The sequence below is a fragment of the Syngnathus typhle genome, linkage group LG1, assembly GCF_033458585.1.
Source record: "Syngnathus typhle isolate RoL2023-S1 ecotype Sweden linkage group LG1, RoL_Styp_1.0, whole genome shotgun sequence".
Taxonomy (NCBI): Eukaryota; Metazoa; Chordata; class Actinopteri; order Syngnathiformes; family Syngnathidae; genus Syngnathus; species Syngnathus typhle.
Window position 1 is genome coordinate 24,412,053 of NC_083738.1, and position 20,040 is coordinate 24,432,092.

At 44.0% G+C, this 20,040-nt stretch overlaps 1 protein-coding gene across 1 annotated transcript in view; it reads right to left on the reverse strand.

Annotated features, from left to right (window-relative positions):
- The window catches only part of LOC133161708 (phospholipid-transporting ATPase ABCA1-like), a 48,418-nt gene extending 28,378 nt beyond the window's left edge, over positions 1-20,040 (reverse strand). Inside the window, exons 1-16 of the mRNA XM_061290255.1 lie at positions 19,855-20,040; positions 18,355-18,484; positions 16,543-16,636; positions 16,326-16,467; positions 16,104-16,231; positions 15,310-15,437; positions 15,040-15,234; positions 13,387-13,473; positions 13,122-13,311; positions 11,344-11,483; positions 11,152-11,268; positions 9,576-9,773; positions 9,004-9,209; positions 8,628-8,804; positions 3,752-3,974; positions 1,523-1,744 (exon numbers count right to left, since the gene is read on the reverse strand). Of these exons, the coding sequence (XP_061146239.1) occupies positions 1,523-1,744; positions 3,752-3,974; positions 8,628-8,804; positions 9,004-9,209; positions 9,576-9,773; positions 11,152-11,268; positions 11,344-11,483; positions 13,122-13,311; positions 13,387-13,473; positions 15,040-15,234; positions 15,310-15,437; positions 16,104-16,231; positions 16,326-16,467; positions 16,543-16,636; positions 18,355-18,420 (2,313 nt within the window). The 5' untranslated portion in view covers positions 18,421-18,484; positions 19,855-20,040. The remainder of the gene's footprint in view (positions 1-1,522; positions 1,745-3,751; positions 3,975-8,627; positions 8,805-9,003; positions 9,210-9,575; positions 9,774-11,151; positions 11,269-11,343; positions 11,484-13,121; positions 13,312-13,386; positions 13,474-15,039; positions 15,235-15,309; positions 15,438-16,103; positions 16,232-16,325; positions 16,468-16,542; positions 16,637-18,354; positions 18,485-19,854) is intronic.

Below are 20,040 nucleotides of genomic sequence, written 5' to 3' on the forward strand. Positions count from 1 at the left end.
CAGAAAGCAATCCGATCTTTCGAATATAGCCATTTTACTTTGAAGCAACCTGAGGGGTTCTGAATAATTGGGTAGAAGTTTCCATATGAAATTGTGAGGAAGATGCATAGAGGGTATTCTTGGACATGAAAGGATTCCTACCTCAGTTGGAAGAAGAACAAATGCAAATATGCCTGGAGCTCAGGTTTGGCACACAGCCGCCATCTGGTCGTCGCAATTTAGGTGGGGGGGGGGAAAAAAAAAAATCCACCCCGATTAAAGTCTTTCATTATCAGGGACAATGTAAGGGGAGAGTGTGCATCCCTTGACACGGTGTAATATCTACCACACTCGAGGAGAGAAGAAAAACCTCCGGCCTGATAAAGTGCAGGCATGATCTGGATAGCAGCGCGGTCAGGGAAACATTGCTTATGCTAATTAGCAGGCTAAAAGGCTATCTGTCTTGGAGAACCAGGGGAGAAAATAAGATCTCAGCACTTTTGGGTACTATAAGGCATTTGGTGTTAAGTGAGTAGGAGAGTTTTTGCTAAAGGCTAATGGTGAGGAAGTTAAGCTCCCCTTGTATGCTGCCACTAATAGCAATTAAAAGCTAATCAAGCTTGATTAATGACTGAATTGAGCAGTGGAAACCTTAATGCTAACTCCCGAGCATATTTCTTTTCTAGGGAATTCTACAGCAAATAAAAACCTAACATTGACCTAAATATTTAACCAGAAATGCAAAGACCAATCTGTAAACATAAAACCACAAATACTAACCTTGAATCCTAAAATGTAACCCTTAACCAAAAACTCCAGTCTACGGTCTGTGAAACCAACAACCCTAACACCAAACCATGACCTCCAACTCAAATCTCCAAGGCCTCAACCCAAAAATGGAAGAGTAACACAGAACCCTAAACTCGCTTAATCTAAAAATTTGAATCATAACTATTACCATCACCTCTAACTTCAAAACCTATCCTACGAAAACCTTAACCCGAACTTGACCAACCAGACCAATCATGTTTTCCAATCTGGAAACGAGTCCATCCATCCAAATGTTTTTCTCAAATGACCGAGGATTCAACCTAGGAAGTCCTAGGTAGCCCTACTCCAGATGAAGGATGAAAGCTACGTCAGGTGCCAATAAAAAATATTACTGGCTGTCAACACTGATTGCTGCTATTCAATTGACTTATGAGCAAAACGTCCACGTGAGTTGTTGAAACGGTCAGGGAAGGAAAGACGCCTGCACTGACAATCTCTCTCCCTAGCGACAGTAAAGATTGGCAAAGTCGTACGTCTTTGCCGGCGGAAAGGACATCTTAAGGACAAATGATGGTGGGACTATCATAAAGGTCACAGAAGAAAGACTGAAAGTTGATCAATGGTTCATCGTACACAACGGGCCCCGTGGGATGGCCGAGAGTAACTTTAAAGCTTTTATCCGAGTGACAATCAACGATTTTGCTTTTTCTGTGTCAAACATATTTTTTTCCATGCGCAAATCCATGTGCCACATCACTCCGGAGGGTCTTACCGCCGCAACCTTGGGTCCGAAACCTAGGACATCCCTCCAGGCGTAGCAAAGGATGTGAGGTAGGTAGAGGACAAAGTAGATGAGGCCGCCGCACGCTGCCGCCAAGTTGGCCTTGGAGAAGAAGACGCTGATGAAGAAGCACTGGGTGACGGTGGTCAGGCAGAACACCAACAAGAAGACAAAGATGAGGCTGGGGTCGCTGTACTGCAACACTTTGCCATACTGAGGAACAGAGAAATAATTGCCAGACGTGATCATGGTGAACATGAGGGACCGTCTGGCTCATCAAAATGAGTTCATTCAAAGGAGGAACCCCGTGCCTGATTTTTGAGATTTGTAAGAGATAAAACTGACATGATTACAAAGACTGAATGAAACCTGTAGGACGCTTGTCATTTTTTTTCAAGCATGGTCAAGGGTCAATTATATTTCCATAAATTGCTGGAAAAGAAAGAATTGGATTATGAAGGTGTGATTCAAATTCGGAAGGATTACCTTGGCATGATCACGACTGGAAAACCCCACGGGAACAGAGACCACTGTGTAGCCTTTAGCAATCCCATTTGTCTGTCAGGCTAATTACAAAATGCATTCATTTTCTCTCACTCTGTCCCAGAATGACTCTAAAATGAGGCACTGGCTCCTCCTGGATTCATTTTAAAATCAGCGGGATCACCTTGAGTATAAGAGCAAGGAGCAGCGAGCTGATGGCCAACGGCAGCGCGCTCGACACGGCCCAACTCAGCCAATAGATGGCGCTTCTCAGGCCCATCATCCGCACCGTCTCCTTCAGTCTGGCTTCTTTCTCGCCCACAATACTTTTAACCACCATTGCCACCGAGTAGATCCAAGCCAGTGTCATATATAAAGGCAGCGACTGCACCAGAGCCTGAAGGAACCTGAAGGGGGCCACACCAAGACCAGAGGTCAAGCTGGAGGTTGACTTGCGAGTAATGCGGTGTTGTTCCGAACGTCGGGATGCAGAGTCGTCTTCCCGGTGGTTCCATTAGTCCTTCAATGTTTTCGATAGCATTGTGGAGGATACGAACACGTAGACTTGTGGTTCGAAATAACACAAAACAAGCCAAGTTTAACTTCCGTGAATTTTTCGGATGGACCCAAAGACTGTCGGTTGTTTAGTTACTCAGCGATAAAATTTACCTTGCTCCCGATTTTACATTTAGACTTCCGTGACCAAAGAGCAGTTTGTGAAATGGAGGCAAGTCATCTATTTTTGTATCCTTCCTGTTTCGTTAACACACACAAATGACACATTTCAAACATTTTCTCCACGATCATCTCACTTCAAATGAAGCCGTCACACAGACCCCGTCACATCTTATTACACCGAGCGACGACACCCTCGTCTCTAACCAACACCGACCGAAAAATCTAAGCACTTAAAAAATGACGACAGGGCCGGTTGTTGTCCCACCTAATCCAAAAGCACCCTTAAAATAATGACTACTCAACTCGCCATTATTATTAATGCACTGAACCGGGCTGTGAAAGGATCATTTAGAGCCCGTCATTTGAATAGGCATTGCTCCTCCAAGGCACTCAGCTAACTGGATTTATTGTTATTAATGTTTGCACATTACGTCGACGGGAGGGAATTGCATCGCACCCAGCTGTTCAAATATCCGTTTTTATTTACCAGACACACTTCACAATTGCCTAGCAAAATAATTGATGAGCCTGACGCCAACTAACAATCATCTTTGAATCATTAACAATGCTTCCCGCAACACAAGGATGGGCTCTACTTTGAACGGAACATAATGACGCTGTCGCCGTGAGCGTTTCGCGCGTCCGTCTTGGCTTTTATTACTCGGAGTGCCGACACCGAGGCCACTGTTGCTGTACTAACACCGCGCGGTGAAATAGCGGCGAACGACCCGCTGGCCTTCAGATAATCAACTCTAATTGCAATCACGAACGCATGCGGTGCCAAATATCCATGACTCTAATTGCATAACAGGAAGCCTGTTTGAACGCAAAGGTGATGCAACTGTGGGAAATAACAAACGCCACTGCTGTGATCTTAATTTCAATAAATTGCACTTTGGGGTTGCAAGAGAGAAATGGATCATTGGTGGAAAAAATACTCACGGGTAATTATTTGACCCCACAGCCCAATGATTGGTGATTAGCAAGGGTATGGCCAAAACACAAGCCGTGACCCGACAGACCCAAGTTATTTGGAATCCGATCTGATTTGCCACTGACCTTGACCATGACACTAAGTAGGGCGCACGGAACGGCGAGCAGAAGCACGTTCTCGGCGAACCTCGTGAGCCAAAGGGCGCTGTCGCGCACGCCAACCGCTCGCAGAACCTCCTTGAGCCGAAGCTCTTTCTCCAGAACCAGACTTTTGATGATCATGCACGTGGTGTACATAAAAGCCAGCACCAGGAACATCGGGAGGATCCCGCCGATACCTTGGATGAAGCTGTAAGAAATGTTTTAACAAGTGCATCGAGAAGTGGGGGTTGCACACGTGAGATAATATTCCGTGTTGGAGAAGAAGAATAAATCGCTCTGCAGACGGCTGTTATTTACAAGGCAAGACTGATCTAACCTTCATAAACTCAATCAAAGCTATTTGCAAGTTAGCTCATGTTAGCCGGCTGCCGTGAGTGAGTCCATTCTGTTACAACAGCAATAAGGCCGTTCATAATGCCAGCAAAATGCCATGTCAATATCTTCGGCTCCTGCCTATATAACAAAGAGCTCCCTTGTCTTTATTAGACAGTGACTGAGATGTCAAAGCTACTCCGATAAAAATGATTTAGTTCAGTAGGCGGATAAAACGCCACCATCTTATCACTACAAGAGATGTAACAAATTAGATTAATACCTCAATACCTTCCTCTCCAAAAATCCTCATGCACTCAACTGGGAAATTAGAAAAGGATGATGCCCCAATGCTAATTTCTCAGATTGACGATTCACAAAATAGTTTCCCACGTCTGAAATCGGCCATTTTGTTTCGAAACACATTTTGCACAAATTCTGGAGTTTGTATTTCAATAAAATTCGACACGAGAATTCATCCAAACGAGCCTGAATGGGAACACCAGTTTCCCTGTGCAAAGCAAAGTTGGATTGGTGTCAAATTTAACCAATCAGCGACCCGCGGGCCACATGCGGCCCACAACCAACCCTCGAGTGGCCCGAGACTGTGGTTCAGCCTGCCTATTTAATTGCATTTAAAAGATGCAAAAATGTGGCTAGTAATGCTAAAAACAGGAATATTGGCAAGATACTGAGAAAAAAAACCCCATCCGTTTCAACTTTGAAATGTAAAACTACATCTTTTTTCATGGCTTGAAATTGTCAGCTGTTTAGTGGGAGTCTACTGTGCATGGCCCAGCTCGATTCTTGATTTAAAAATTTGACGTTAATGTTGAAAAAGTTTGGGAACCCACGTACTAAAGTTTTTTTTTTTTTGCACCACTTTCCTTCACAAAAAGCCTTTGTAGCGATTCGACTTTAAACAGTTACCATATCACATGTGCAAAAATTGCCTTTTGGAGCTCGAAAAGTTGAATCCTCAGTGAAGCAAAAGCTGTTTCTAAAGGCAAGGCGAGAGAAGCCACGCGAATGCTAATGCCAGAATCCTCTCTGGAACAGCTGACGGCTTTCCGATTGCGTTAACTCCTTCCGCGGCGATTCCTCGCCGGGCTCAGCCATGTGCGTGGTGCGTCCGACACCGACAACCTTGCCACCAGATGCGCTTGAATTATGCATGGGAGGTTCGATCAGAAGGTGCTTAAGTAACAGAACTCTTATTACATTGGCGGTCTGACCTAAATTTAGGGCCCCTGTGTAAATCAAGAACTAAATGTAACGCCAGTTCTCGCCGACTTCCAATTCATAAGGAAATATACTGGATAACCTATTAAATTAAATTCATAATATTATTTTAATTAACAACTGTTTTAACTGACTTCAAGTAACTATTTAAGTCAATATTAATATTACTGTAGTTCATGTTATTCAATGGCTCATGTTATTCATTGATAAAAATTCAAGAAGGAATTTCACAGTCAAATTATATCCTGTCTGTATCTAACCAAATGTTCATTTGATGAAACGTGGCCTACAAAACTATTATTTTGCTTACATTTTTAAGAATCCGAATAAACCAAAAACTATTTAACATATTGAATTAATAATATAATATAACATACGCTTTCAGTTTTTGTTTTTAGCTCAACGGTGAGACCACCTAAAAACACTTCTAGTGATGTAATCTAAAAGAATTATAATTAATCCACTATTATTTCATTCAGAGCACCATACACAGAAAGTGTTATTTTATTCTTCAACCTGAATTTGATCCTACCTTTAATACAGTTCAAACGAATACTTTTCCCGTGTGGTAAAATGCTGGCTCGGCAAATAAATGTAAACATGAATGCATAGTTTACACGCTGATGGCACTAGCCCCCCCCCCCCCCCCGTAATATTAATCACCAAAGGGAAAAAAAACATTAATCTAACACAGCGAGCCCAGCATGTAATGGAGAGCATCTTTAGATGTGAAAATGTTTCAAGCCTATTGATGGAGATTGCAGCCTCGGGATCCAAACGAGAGATGCCTATGATTCCTGAACGTGAGGTGACGCGGGGCCCACTGATAAAAGACGTGTTTATGTGCTATCAGGCCCCATGGGGGTCAACATTTATCCCGCGGGATCATCACAGGCCTGGCCGTGTGCCGGCTCAATGGGGAAAACAGCGGGAGCTAATACACTTTGGTTATCTCCAGTGCAAAATGTCACCATGGGGTGTATGTGTGTGTTGACCTCTGATTGGAAGAACAAACAATCTCAAAACAGTCTAACATCAATTTGCACTCTTCTATAATATGATCTTGTTTTAGATTATTTGATTGATTTTTTTCCATCAATATCACGAAGACTCACCATAACAACCCAGGCTAAATTCCCCACATGCAAAGATCCTAAAAATATTTAGAAGCACCACTTCATCACTTGAGGACCGTTGCTTTTGTGAAACATAAGACTGAACTATCAGCTTCAAAACAAATTGGCAAATTCCATTCTTGCTTTCCAGGCATGTGCTCTTCCCGAGCTGTACTTTTGAAGGCTACCTGGAAATGTGGAAACTGGATCATTTGTGTGGCTCTGATCCGCCAGCCTATGTCGCCGCGAGTTCCATTTTTAATTTGGGAATTATCCCATCAAAAACAATGCAAACAAGCAGCTGTTTAAATACGTCAAGGAGAGCTTTCAGTTCTTGCCATCCGTTTGACAAAAGAGTGTGTGGATGAAATAATTAGCGTCACAGTCCTTTGCCATCTCTCTGTTTCAGCGCATCTTCCTTTGTCTCATTCCTCTTTCAATTATTCATGAATGAAATAGCAATTTTCAAGGGTTAATAATTTATCGGATTGCCCGCGTGGCTGCACGGGCGAGGGAGTAAATGGTGTTGGGACTGAGGGTATTGCAGTGCTTTATGGCTTCCATTTATCTTCTGTAATTATTAATCGGTCCTCTCGGGAAGATGGAACGCTGCGACCGGCGGGGCTGGCGAATGTCCGATTTGCGACGGTTTCGAATGTAAAAAAGCCCAATCGGAATGAAACGCAAATCAAAAATTCCTCTGATTAGACCAATTGAGCCCATCTGTCAAGTGGTCCAACTTTGTTAGTTATAAGATCAACTCTCTTGCCCCTGAAAACCAATGTGACCCTGAAATAACACCTCTGAACCAATTTTGTGATACCGTCTATAAACACGGCCATCGATTTTGCATACAACTGAAAAAAGAATAGCCACATTGGGAACAAAAATATGAAATCGTTAAACGTCAACTAATAAATTTAGAAATGGCCGTTTTCAACCGAGAAAGCAGACTTGGTTGGGTCAGTTCTTGTGTGCGATGAGTCATCATCAATGCGTTATAATTAAACACCCAAACAAAGTCGTCAAATTCATCCGAGCTACCCAAACACCATCTAAAGATCACTTGATTGAAAACGCTCGGCGTTGTAAAGCACATAATACTCTGAAATTAGATTGCTAATCTCTGGAAATGGCAGTTCCAGTGGAGCTGAATTTTCTGTCTTCTGCTGTACGGTATTGTTAAGTCTCCCCTGTAATTATCTCCGGGCTTTTTGGTTTTATTAGCAGAGAGCATAATGTTGTGATGATGGCAGTCGCAAGATTTTCTCCAGCGATACGCCGCTTACACGATGAAACGCGATTACAGCCGGGCTGTGTTATGTACACCGAGCGGCTTGGCTGTTGGGAATCCGATGCCGACCTGGATAAATAATTCAGCATCCATCAGCTATTAGGGTATTTCCTGTGGTTTGCCTAAAATCAATAGTTTGGACTGACTGCATTCTTGGTCCCTTGCAAGCTTGATTAAATGCATTTTATTTTTTGTGGTGGGGGGGGAGGGTTTGTTTTGTTAAATTGATGACTCGCATAGATGGCGGTTATTCATTTAGACAAACACAATGGAATCCAGAAGTTTTTCTCAAGGGACTCTTGGTAACTCACGTAGAGATTTTCAAATATCAGGGAAAGAAAATAGGGGAAGAGACTGCAATGATTGATTGCTCACAATTAGGGAAAGCAAAAGTCTGTTCAAACGCTGTTGCTAACAAATACAGCAGCGCCGATCGGATCACGTTAACAGCTGAAGTGTGGAGATGCTTTTGAAACAAGTTACAGGGGAGGAAATAAGTATTTGATCCACCACGGATTCTTCCTTGCAAGATTTCACCTTGTGGAGTCTCAACGATCATGAGAATTATTAAAAACTACACAGGATGAACTTCTTAATAATCTCAAAGGCAGCTGCGGGGCCACAGTGGTCAAGAATTTTTTTTAATACACTGAGACGCAAAATCCCTCTGCTCAGGAAGAAACTCATCCAGGTCTGCCTCAAGTTTATGAATGACCATATTGAAATTGATCTCCAAAATTGATCTATTTGGCCACAACTGAACTTGTTTGAGGAAAGAAATCAAGCATGACCTTGAAAGAAATATGAAACAATACTGTGTACCATGAGTCAAAAAGGACCATGACTCAAATCATTCAAATTACAAATTTGTACTCACGTGTCATCCACATAGCAAGGGTAGGGAATTTGCTGAGCGAAAACACCGAGGGGTTGACTGCCGGACGTTTGCGTTCGCACGATGCCGTGCTCGATCATGTCCTGCACGTAGGCGAATCCTCCCCGTATATAGCGTAGGTCGTCAAAAGAGTTGTCTCGAGCCCCCGGAGACCATGACCTTATTAAAAGCAGACACATTGTCATCTGTGCCGGCAAAGGCCAAGTCATCGTCAAGTGTGGCCGTTTTAGACACCAACAAAAAAAAGTGACACATTTTTAGGTGATAACACGATGACTTTGAAAAAAAAAAAAAAAAAAAATCCAGACCTTTTCAAAAGTACTGGAACAAAAGTTAAAAGGTGTGGTTCGTTACATACCGTTCTTTTTTTTTGTTGGTACGCTCCACTTCCTCGATGTCCATGCGGATCGTGTAACGGATGTGAGGAGGGACTCGGCTGGCGTTGGGTGGCAGGTTGACAAAAACGACGCCGGCCCAGTAATTGTCAGTCATGAGGAGTTCCAATGCTTTACCCACCAGCTGGTCTTCATTGGAAGTGGCTTCAAATTTGTTCAAATCCAAACACTGTCACAGAAATGAAATTCTCAACTTTCCTAAAATACCCCCCAAAACTCCGAAACCCTAACTTTATCTGAGAACATGACTCCACGAGAAGCAGTAATCAACAAACCTGGCTTTGAAATGTGTGTGAAAATCATCTTTCCACACGTTTGATCACACTGAGTCGAGAAAATGGGCTCTCGCCGCAAACTGCGGCGCAGATCGATAAATCAACCGCTAGCGTGTGCTTGTGCTGTATTTGACGTCATTAAAACTTGGCAAACAGTGAGGCCTCTCACGAAACAGAAATGAGTGGAAAAAAATCTATTTCGTGCGCTGAATAAACAGAAAAAATACCTCTAACATAAAAGCCACAAAATGGATACGCACACCAAGGACCTTGGATAGAAACTGGAGAATCTCCGTGGTGGTGTTGTAAAGATCCCGCCAGTCGTGGGGCGGCGCCCCATCGGGTCGATCCGCCGGCGGTCCGTTGTAGAGGAAATTGGCGAGCAGAGCGGCGGTCCAGCCGCTGCCGTTAAGACGCAGGTCCAGGGCGGCGGCAAAGACTGGATTGCTCAGCAAAGTCTGACAACACAAAATAGATGGCTGAGGACATAATCACATGTTGAATGGTTCCTAAGTCTGTGTCAAACATTAAGTTAGGGTTAGGGTTAAGTTTGGTAGCATAGCTACCAAAAAGCCGATTCAGATATCATCTGAAGGGGAAACAGGTTCCTGACCCGTGTTCACCCTACTGGCTTTTTAGTGCCTCTGTTTACGGCCTTTCTTTTCCACTCCGGTCCTCAGACGTACTCGTCATCTGCGGTAATTGGTCCATCAAAACTAAAACACATCTGCAACCTTGAACGACCTCCGGCAGTGATGACGTAACGCCTTACGAGCCGGTGGCCCGGGACCATGAGGATGCGGCGGCGGCGGAGAAAAAAGCAGAGCGCCGGTGCTGGCGGAGAAAATGAAGACAAAGGAGGAATGCGGGCCCATTTGTGTAAAGGTTAGGGCTAGGGTAATGAATACCGCGGCTATGTGGAGCTCCCGATGTCTGCTTCCCTCCAGCTGCCTATAAGCTCATTTGGAGTGACACTAGAGTAATGTCAGTGTCAAGGAAATACTGCAAGAGAGAGAGAGGAGGAGGGAGGGAAGGAGATAGAGGTGGAGGCAAAGTGTCCATGTCCTCTACTTCTATAGATAATCCCTTCTGCCAGGATGAAAATTATCCCGTACTTATCCATAATTACTTCCATCCCTGAGTTCCCATACTGAACAGGAGACTTGAAAACCGTACGCTCTCCCCTGCCGTGTGTACACATCATGAGTCATTCTTTTTCCGCCAAAGGTTGAACTTCAAATGTCAGCATTCTTTGCTCACTCTTGTCGGGTTTCTGACTATTGATGGATCTGCAAAGTCCCCGTTTGGAACTTGTTGGTTTTGTCCAAGGAATCACCATGATAACCAAGAAGTCACTCGAGGACCACTGCTTTGGTGGAATATTATTTTATTTTGCACCGAAGGGGGATCAGGCTATTTATTTATCTATTTTGGGACTCTCAGCTTCATTTGACATCATTTGGATGGGTAAATGATTCGCAAAATCAGCTGGAAAATAAATCAAGTCTAAATAAGGAATCAATTTTATTTTTAAAAATGTTGCAATTATTTTTTCCATTTTTTGTGGACCACCTGTAATATCGCCGCGGACCACCCGTTGACTATCCCTGTGCTAGAAGAATGAGACAAAAGGTTTCCAGTGCGTCAGAATCACGTGCTAAACAATACTATGTGTCAAACGGCTAGGTCATGTTGTAAGATTGAGTCTCAGTCATTTGTCTCTCGACACAACATGCTCAAGTTTCAAACATAAGACAGAAAAGCTCACTCAAAGTTTTCTTGCTAGAACTTGTTGATTGATTAACAAGAGGCAGCGTCACAATAAATCAACCTTACCCGTAATACGCTGACTTGCTGGCTGTTCTGAAAGAAGTCCCAAACACGTGGACCCAGTTCATCCCAAGCGTCGGCCATTTCTTTTAGCATCGCTAAGGCGTTGAAGGTGCTGTTAGCCTAAATAACACAAAGAGAAACCGATCAAAACTCGGCCGCATCGAACACGTCGTTCAGCACCAGTGTCTTGTTTACCTCTTTCACGATGAGTCGTGTCGCCGGGCTATCGGGTGTAAAAAGGATTTTTCCTCGGAAAAAGAGCTTGAAGGAGCTCCAGATGTAACGGAGACCCGGGGTTCCCTCAAGAGTGTCAACGAGGGTTTGACAGAAAGAACCTACAGAAGCCAAGATGATAAAAGACGATTCGTGCTTACAAACAATATAAGACCAGGCATTAAATACAAAGTTTCTATGAGTCACCACTAAATACTGTCCAAGGAATTTATTTCCACTAGAGTCCACATACTTAAAAAAAAGTTTTTATCTCTGTGCGAGTAGCAATGTCATTATTAATTCAAATGCGCTGCCAATGCGAATAGCGTCAGGTTGGAAATGCCGGAAGCGGGTTAAGTGAGGACCAGCTGCATTCCTTTCCAGCTAGCATGTAGCCTGACAAGCTAAACAATCTCACAAGTCAACAACATCACAGGTGTACATCCACCCCTAAGGTACAACAATCTCCATTTTCTTACATCCTTTACATCTTATTTTCCTTTTGGATTTTTTTCCCGCCATGGCCCCTGAGGCGAGATGTTAGCAGTCATTTTCAGCGCAATTAAACGTGAGCACTCCTGCCCGCTCGCCGCCTCTCACAGGTGCTGCTGGGAGGTCGGCGCGAGAGGAGAGCTAATGGCCGCCCTCTACTCGGACCCTGGCCAGCTGTTCCCATCAAAGGCGGCAACAGATGCCACTTTGTGTAATGGTGGCCCACCAAGATGAGTTTCTAATCATTAGCTGGCAATGGCAATACGTGATCTATTTTTAGACGAGGTACTACTGCAGAGCTTTTTTTGATCCGGTCATAATCTGCTTTAAAAAAAAAAAATGATCTAAGGCATTAAGACAGCGGTTGAAGTCGGACTGAAATGTTGCGCAATGCCTTGGTGAGCGCTTTTCCACTTCCAAAACAATTGTAATTGGCCATTTACAGACACGGCCGCGGCACATTCCCGGGATTCATTTAAGTGCAAGAAAATGCCAAAACAGCCATTAGCGTGCTAACAGACACGTTAGTGCTTATTTTGTCTGGATGACATGGTGTTTGTGCTCATTTGTGCTGGCACCGGCACGCTCGTTGCTCTTTGCCGTGTAACTTTTTATTTCCCAGGGAACATTGGTGTCTTATTATAATCTAATTGTGCGGCGCTTCTTCCTCATGAGAAGCTTTAATGAAACGTCCGACGATCTAATTCTCCGGGATCTTATAGAATTAAATTGGCCGACCAGAAAGCCGGCGGCACGTTCAACGTTAGGGGCATGAACGTGAAGAAGTGAAAACAGAAAGCGCCCTTGAAATACGCTTCGCACCCTCAGGCCTTGGCCGTGCAGCCCGAGGCCGTTTTTACGCCACGGCTATTACCTGACAAAAAGTCGTCATTCTGTTTGTTGGCATTTTTCACAGGGCGAAAAACCTTATTGGCCGATAGGGAACGGTTTGCTTCTCACTCCAAATTTTATAAACTAGCAAACATGGTTGTATTCAATCTTCGAGAGACAACAACTGAACGCTAAATGAAAATAACCGAGCGTAGCCAAGAAATATTATCCAAGCGTCTCCGGAACAACACACATCCTTACAAGTAAACAGACTCATGTTAGCTAAACAACCTCACAAGTATAAATACTTGGGAAAAAAAGAAAAACGTCGCAATTGAAAAGTGGAATAATACATTGCGCCTCTCTTGGGTGACACAGCTCTGGCACGGTCAGGCGAAGATGTGGCTACATTATCAAATATTGCATACGTGACTCACTGGATGTGTTGCGCTGACTGGAGATTGACTGCTTGCTAACCGCTCGTCTGAGCGACGGGGAGCCCAGGGTCACGTTGCTGGAATTGGAGTCAAGCTGCTTTCCGCACAGAAGCATATTGACGCTGCCAATCACGTCCCCCTGGAAATTCAGCGACCCTGCGAGGCTCACGGAGTTCTGCAAACGGCTCACCTGGTTTAAAAGAAGAAGAAAGAAAATCATTTGATCATATAAATAAAAGATCTCGAACCTGAGTGGAATACTAACCTCCTGGAGAATTGGGAGGGCATTTGCCGTGGTTCTCGTGAGTAGAGTCGTCACGTCGACGGCGTCTAAATCCAAAGCTGACGGCAGCTGGAGGAATATTATATCGATCGGAATTATGGATCTTCGTTTAATTCACGCAGAGCATCAAGTAAATATTTGATAACTGGTCTTATTCATGGCGGCTCAGGTTAATAATACACCGTGGTGAAATTGGGGATTTTATATTCACGGAGTAGGATGGTCAAAAATCTTCCGGGTATATGTTGGTACAAGAAAAGTCCTTCAAGGAAAGTATTTCAAAGGTAAAACAAATTGTAAACACATATAGGTCTGCATCCTTACAAACCAACAACATCCAGTAAACATTCTAACAACTTTCCAATAAATAAAGTTCTTAGACGTTTGCACGCTCATAAGTAAACAACACTACAAGTTGTGGTGGGGAAACCTTTTGGCCCACCTTGCAATTGTAAAAACCTCTAAGGAAGGAAGAGTGTTTAAAAAAAAAAAAAAAAATGCAGCCTAGAAGATAACCCAAGTCTGCACGGTGGCGGCAGACCTCGTCCATTCACCAACTCACTGATAAACCCGCACCCGTTGTCCTTTCATTCACGACGTTGTTGTTATCTCCGTCATTCGGCATGTGAACCTCTAAGTGCAATGACCTGATGTTCCATTTGCTGACGGCACCCCGAGTATTTTTTTCCTGCTATTTTGTCCGAAGCTTTTCTTTTACTGCGCCTGTGGGCTGAAATTGTTCAAATAATCTCCCCGACAAACTTCCTCGCTTTATCACTTATTTATTGGATTTGCTAGGCCATATATTTCCCCTCCAAGATAAACTCAAAAGAAAAAGTGTGGGGCTTGCATAATCCCAGCAGGGGCTCTGAGATTTAAAAAGAATTCAAGAGAACATCGGTTCTAATAAATATTTCCGGTGACGGCATGTATTTTAATAACATCATGGGGAGACATGGAGGTGCGTGGGAAAATGAAGCAAGGAACAAAAAGCTTCAAAATGTAATATACTGCAAGCAATACATCATGTACAGTACACAGCACTAAGGCTGTTTTAGTGCTTTGACCTTTTGGTAATATTAACAGTTGTTAACATTTGTACATGACAGTTAACTGTAACTTAATAATACGAGGTTGGTCCTGCTGGTGATTTCTTACTGGAAGAAAAAAATTGTATCCTAAGGCTAGCTGCAACCTATCCTCTAAGATTTTTATCCGTTATGTATGATCATTTGAAATCCTGGTTGATTGGTTGATGATTTGTGGGCCTCATAAAATGATGTGGCGGGTTGGATTTGGCACACGGGCCTGAGTTTGCAAACCTAACCTCCTTTGCCTATGCATAAACTGAAACCTGAACCCAGGGGTGCCCATTATGTCGATTGGGGATCGACCGGTCAATCCCCAAGGGAGTTTGGGTCGATCACATGGCATTCACTCAATCACTGCCAGGCCTCTTGATTTTATTCTATTGCAAGAACGGTCTGCCGGCTGCAGTATAAACAAAAAAGACCTGCCTATCATCCGTCATGAAATATGTCAAACTTCCATCGTAACAAACCATTTGAGCTAAAGCAATCTCAGGAAAGACATCTTTACGAACATTTCTTTCTAGCAAATCATAAGAAGGCTGACCTGAGCCAAGACTTTGCTGAAGTCCAGATTCTGCAGGAGCACTCGCTGGCTGTCGCTGAGCTGCTGAGGGTCCAGGGAGCAGCTGGCATTCCGGAAGGCCTCCTTGTCCAACGGACTTTGAAACTGGATATACTGATCCAGATCTTTTCCGTCACACAGAAAGTTACCAAGGTGACCAGGCACAGGGATCAAGATCTTGTGTTTGGAAAAGGGAATTGGTATTAAGCGGGTTCTGCTGTATTTCTTCTCAGTTTTTACGGCCATACGCACCAAGTTGACAGAAATATCGGCTGCCATGAAACTCTCGACCACCGGAAGCGGCAAGTACAAATTCTCAGTCAAGAAAGCCGAGAACGTTTCGTTGTCTCTCAGAATAGTCGTCAGTTGAACTGGTTGTCCTTGAGGAGAAAGAAAGAAAATAGTTGGGAAAAAATCTACAAAAAGAAAAATCCAGAAAAATTTGTGAAAAGTCAAACACAAATAGGGGGGGGGGGGGGGGTGTCACTGGGTTTTTCGTTCCATCCAAAACTTTTCCACGGTGCCCTACTTGTCGTTCTTGCTAACGACCTTTTTGTAGTCTCACCTCAGACAACGTCTTCCATTAATTATGCTCCTGCTTGGATCTTTGATGGATTTAATCTTGTATATTACAATCCGGTGACCCCCGAAATGCAAATGTCCCCCCCACCAGTTGTTTGTCGTACGGCGGTGGCACGCCTCCCCTGCTTGCCTATTTGCAAATTAGATAGCGTGGGGGGGAGGGGTAAGGGGGGCAAAAATCTGAATAGCGTCGAGCCAAATGGGCCTAATGCAAAGCAGCAACTTATCAAGACAAATGATCTGTCAGTCTGCATGCAAAATGGCGTCGTAAATAATCACGCCTCGTTGTTTTTGAGGGATAAAGGAGAATGGCAAATCCTCAGATGTGTCATCTGAACAACAGCGATACTTTTCCTTGGTGGCAAATACTTGACAAAGACATAAGAGGCGGAATTGTGGCGATTTTCTACGACGCTATTGATGATCTCGCTCGCGTAGCACTTGACATTCAAAAAAGCTCCCACCGTTCTCAGCGTCAGCCGGCGACATGACCGCGGCCAATCGAGTGACGTCGTCAGCCAGTCGTTGGGCGTTGCCGAGGATGGATTTGTTAAGCAGGAGGCTTTGGAGCTCAATCAGCCCCCTTGAAATTCTGAGCAGACCAGGTCATCATGTTAGCATGACTAGATCCTTTTACGGCTCGTAAAAGCGTGTTGTGTGTGTGTTTTCTTTTTTATTTGGCCTACAGTGAGTTGTCAAAGTTGTTGACCTGTCCCGGCGCCTCCCCTGGCGTCGGATGACTCAGGCAGGGATTGTCCATGTTGCACGCCAGACCTTGAATCCAAGGAATCAGCCCGGCCGACGGCATGGCTTTATTCGGATAGTGGCCTAGAGAAACAGAACACTTGTTTTCAAACCTAGTAGACGATGCAAAACCCAATCAGAGGAGGAGCTTCGACATACATTGGCCTTTGTGGGTCGGCTCGTTGGTGAAGCGTACCGCCACCAGAATGAAGAAGAGGAACAGAGGCCAAAGAATTTCCACAACCAAGCGGACCTGCGGAAAAGGCTCAGACGGTCATCTTCACATAGAACAGGGTGAGAAATCCTGACCCTAACCTAAATCCTAACTCTACCGTAAATCCTGAACCTACCCTAAATCCTGATCCTAACCTAAATCCTCACCCTAACCTAAATCTTGACCCTGACCCTAACCTAAATCTTGATCCTAACCTAAATCCATACCTTGTCCTAACCCTCCCATAACTGACTTCCACATCGACACCAAGAACTGTAACCCAGGTTTTGCCCAGACCACAACCAGAACCTAATCCCCAACGCTCAATGTCAATCCCTAACCATAAACCAAAAGATTCCAATCTTCATGTGATACCGTTACACCCTCCCCCTCCTCGAGACTTTGCAGAGTGGCCTCAAATCATAATTCCAAAAAAACACATTTTTACAACATGCCAATATGAGTGGATTTTTTTTTTTGCGACATGCAGACCACAATCTTTCCACCTTGGCGGAAGCCTGTCACGCTCCACCGAGCGCCTTTCTAGTTCACTGATTTACAGATGAGGCATCCTACTAGATACAAGAAAATTGCAAAAGAAATAGCAGACGGGGGGGAATTATATGGACTTCCTCAATGTCTCCGGGAATGTGCCAGTGGACACCCGTGCCTTTGTGAATAGATAATCTCCTCCTTAGAAATTATGTGAAAGAGCGGACCATAAAATCAGCGCCGTGCCCGTTATAAAATGTTAAAATGCTTGGCGAGGCATTCATATAATTGGTCATTAACCTCTACAAGCCCTCCGCAAGCACTGTTGTCCTTGCCAACTCCCACTGGTTTCATCTAATAGTCGTTTTTCATGTTGACGTCGCACAAATACCCTACATTCCACGCACAAAACTCACAACTTTCCCATCCGGAAGAATAAGCGGCGTATTTCTTTCTCCGCTTCCCCGTGATACAAAGTTGTAAAAACGCAATTTAATTTTGCCTCAAGTTATTCTGACAAACTAAGGAAATTAATGAAAGCCGGTCCTGGCGACGATGCCTTTTGTTCTACGGGCGCGCCCCTGCGTTCGGGTATTTTACGAAACGAGTAGGCGGTTGCGACGCCCGCTGACTGCCGAAGTTACAAAAGAAAAATCAGAACAGTCAAAGAAGGCGCCACATCCCTTTTGTCGCAAACAATGACCCCGACAATTTGCTCTGGAATACACGTTGTTATCTCCCGGCGGTGCGTGACCTTTTCTCCAATTGTGCTGATGATAAAGCGGCAATAAAATTCTTAAGACAACGTCAGGTGATCATGTGACTAGTGCATAGTGCACATGTGTCATGTTTTATCTAAAAGCTCTCAGAGGACTATATTGTCATATTTTGTTAGCAAATATCTGAAGTGCCTTTTTTCCAAATCGATGTGATTCACCTCTCCAAAATAATCCAGTCAATGAATCAAATTGCCAAATGAGAATTTCCATTTCATTCAAAGTTTCAGAGAACCACAAAAAGACTGCGCCCTTCAAACCAAACACCAGACTTTTTTCTAACTACAATATGGACTTTGTGACATGGTGCCCACACGGACGAGGTGTTCCAAAAATGAAAGGTGACACTTTGAATTGCTCGGCATTAAGGTGAGATTGCTCTAGTTCTCAGCGGGGGTGGCTTTGGAGGCGGAGCAAACACAGTGCAACGACCATGTCTATCCTCATGGTTGAATTTGGAAAAATAAAACTAAGAGGGTGCAGGGGTACCTTTTGTCTCTTCCGGAGAGTGAAGTTCTTCCACAGGAGCAGAGCGAACTGCGTCAGGAGACCCATTACACCTTATCCCGGCAATATCCTGCCAACACGTCTCTATGGCAACCGGTCCACTTAATAAGCCCTGCAGGGGATAAAACCCAGAGTCTGGTTTTTAATACAGACCAGCGCCGCATCTTAGGCTGGGGGGCTCTGGGGTTGCCACTAATCATTCACTTCCTCCGGCTTTTGGGGCTTACGGTGCAGCACCTGCGCCGGGAATGATTATTATCACCTACATTGAGCAAAACGGGAGCTTCCAAATTGCATCGTGCTTACGAGAGCCTTAATTAAACACCTCGTTTGACTTGTAATGCCGCAGATGCTACAAAATATATTTGATGCCGTTTGTTTTAACAGAATATCAGAAGTGCTTCTGAGTTTAGTACTGTTGCTTGCTGCAGGAAAATATCATTTCAATAATGTACGGTACGGTAAGTACGATTAAATCAATACGTTGTGTTTATTTTTTACCCCCATTGGTTCTAGTACCAAATAAACAAACAATGTGAAGCGTCTCTGAGTTGGGGAAGTTTCTTTCTCTCGAGTAAAAAAAAAAAGTTGAGGGTTATATGGAACCTTTTTTATATTTTAAATGTAACATTATTTCGTCCCATTTTTTTTAACCAAACTTTTTCGACCTGCTTTTGGCAAATGAAGCTTCACACGAGTGTTATAAACCTTTTCTACGACATCATCGTTTATATCAAATAGTATTTTGTTCACAGGTCAAAGGTTACTTCGTAAGGCAGTGAACAGTTTGCGGGGTGTGGACGCAAGGTGAAGCCGGTGGGGATGAGTGTTTTTGTTTTTTTTTCCTTTGGCCCACGGCGAGTGGGCCACCGCTTAACGCTCCATTTCCTCTTCCTGCAGTTTCTTCCCCTTGGTGCGTTTCCATTATTTACAGCAAAGCCGGCCAATGTTTTATTTACCGTCATTTAGCCTCGTGACACTCTTCGTTCCCAAATGGGCAAATTAGCGCTCGGCTAGCCTACAGCGCGAACGGCTTTCGTATTGTTCTCGTGCTGTCTGCGCACATGTTTTTCTATCCGCCAGGGGACTCAAGTGATGAGGGAATACAGGACTGTATGTGACTTGCATTGTAGTTGCCTTGAAAAACATGACACTTCTTTCTGTGGAAGAATGAATTGCCGTTCACTTTTACCAAATGAAAATAATATATATATAAATAAACACACACAATACAGTACATACTGTATATTTCAAATTGTCTACATTATCAATCAGTAGATAACAGAACAACTTATACTCCCTGGCCGTATAAATGATTAACAGGGAAGTGCTTGCCAGTTAAAGTTCACTTTGACAACAAACATGTGGAACAAGTTGGAAAACATGAGAGGAAATAAAAACCTGCATGTTTCTTTGAAATGTCTCGATATTAAGTATGAATACCAAGTCGCCACTCGTCTGGGTGGTTTGAATGGCGCTTACCTTCAGCCGTTGGGCCGTCGAGGCATCTCCAGACCTCTCTTTGCTTCTGTGCGGTTCTCTCACGGCCACCCCACCTGTATCGTGTCCTTTTACCTCCACTCGTAAAGTATGCAAATGGCCTGGGTGACGGGAGCCACGGTGATATGCGCACAGCTGGCCTCCAGGGTCTCCGTGGCAACAACAGGT